Source organism: Anneissia japonica, unplaced genomic scaffold (assembly GCF_011630105.1).
Source record: "Anneissia japonica isolate Jap-2015-1 unplaced genomic scaffold, ASM1163010v1 scaffold149838_len1234_cov171, whole genome shotgun sequence".
Classification (NCBI taxonomy): Eukaryota; Metazoa; Echinodermata; class Crinoidea; order Comatulida; family Comatulidae; genus Anneissia; species Anneissia japonica.
The window spans coordinates 343-1,234 of NW_022682897.1; the positions used below are offsets into that span (position 1 = coordinate 343).

At 31.1% G+C, this 892-nt stretch overlaps 1 protein-coding gene across 1 annotated transcript; it reads right to left on the reverse strand.

Moving 5' to 3' along the window:
* Nucleotides 1–248: 248 nt before the first annotated feature.
* On the reverse strand, nt 249–813 carry LOC117112178 (39S ribosomal protein L11, mitochondrial-like; the record flags this gene model as incomplete). The annotated part of the gene is given in 1 exon segment (XM_033255283.1): nt 249–813. A coding segment is annotated over 1 exon segment (256 nt), but the record flags the coding sequence as incomplete, so codon positions are not given.
* Between the last annotated feature and the right edge of the window lie 79 nt (nt 814–892).

An 892-nucleotide genomic window follows, 5' to 3' on the forward strand; every position in this document is an offset into this window, starting at 1 on the left:
AATTAATAAATGAGTAAATAAAATGGTGAAGTGAAAAGTTGTCACATTTGTATGCTCTGTAATGCTGGCTGTGTTATACAAATAATAACATAATTATGATGATGATGATAAGACGATTATGAAGATGATGATGATAATTTATATAGATCACAATGTAGGGACATTTATGCATTTGTAGAGTCGGTATTAAAATGGAAATAAAAAACAACATACTGGAAAAAAAAAACAGAAAATGGAGAATCTTGGAGAAATCACCATTCACCTTTACTCTAGAGGGCAATATTCTCAAAATTTTCTAACCTCAGCCCCAACCATGATGGGCTGAAATGGTGTGCACCTTTCCGCACCAACTACAGCCAAATCCTGCATCCGCCCCAGACTATATAAATATTAATAAGTCAGAAGAGGAAACTAGGAATATGCTCAGAAAAGTCAAATATTGTTGTAATACATTTATTTTTTTTATTATTATTTATCTCTTTATTTCAATAACTAAATTTTTTTATATGAAAAATGTGATGCTTATTTTATAGCACTATTTTAGCATGTCTGTTTTATCACCGATATCCCGCTTTTTCTGCTATTAATTCTTCCCGTATTTCTTTTGCTTCTTCTGAACTTCTTTCCAAGAAACCTCTATAATCCTCTGGATCTAATTCCCGCACTACTTCAATTCCCATTGACAAGCACGATCCTATGATACCTGTACAAATCCTTTCTAAAGATTGAATCTGTAAATTAGGATCCTCTTGTTTTACTTTTGCAATCTCATAAACATGTTTTAATGTTACCTTTCCAACACAATGACTACCTAAAAGAGAACAAAATTGATTTTTTTTAAATCTTATTTATGTATTTAGCTTATCATTGTCATAATGCAGTTCATTCCTTG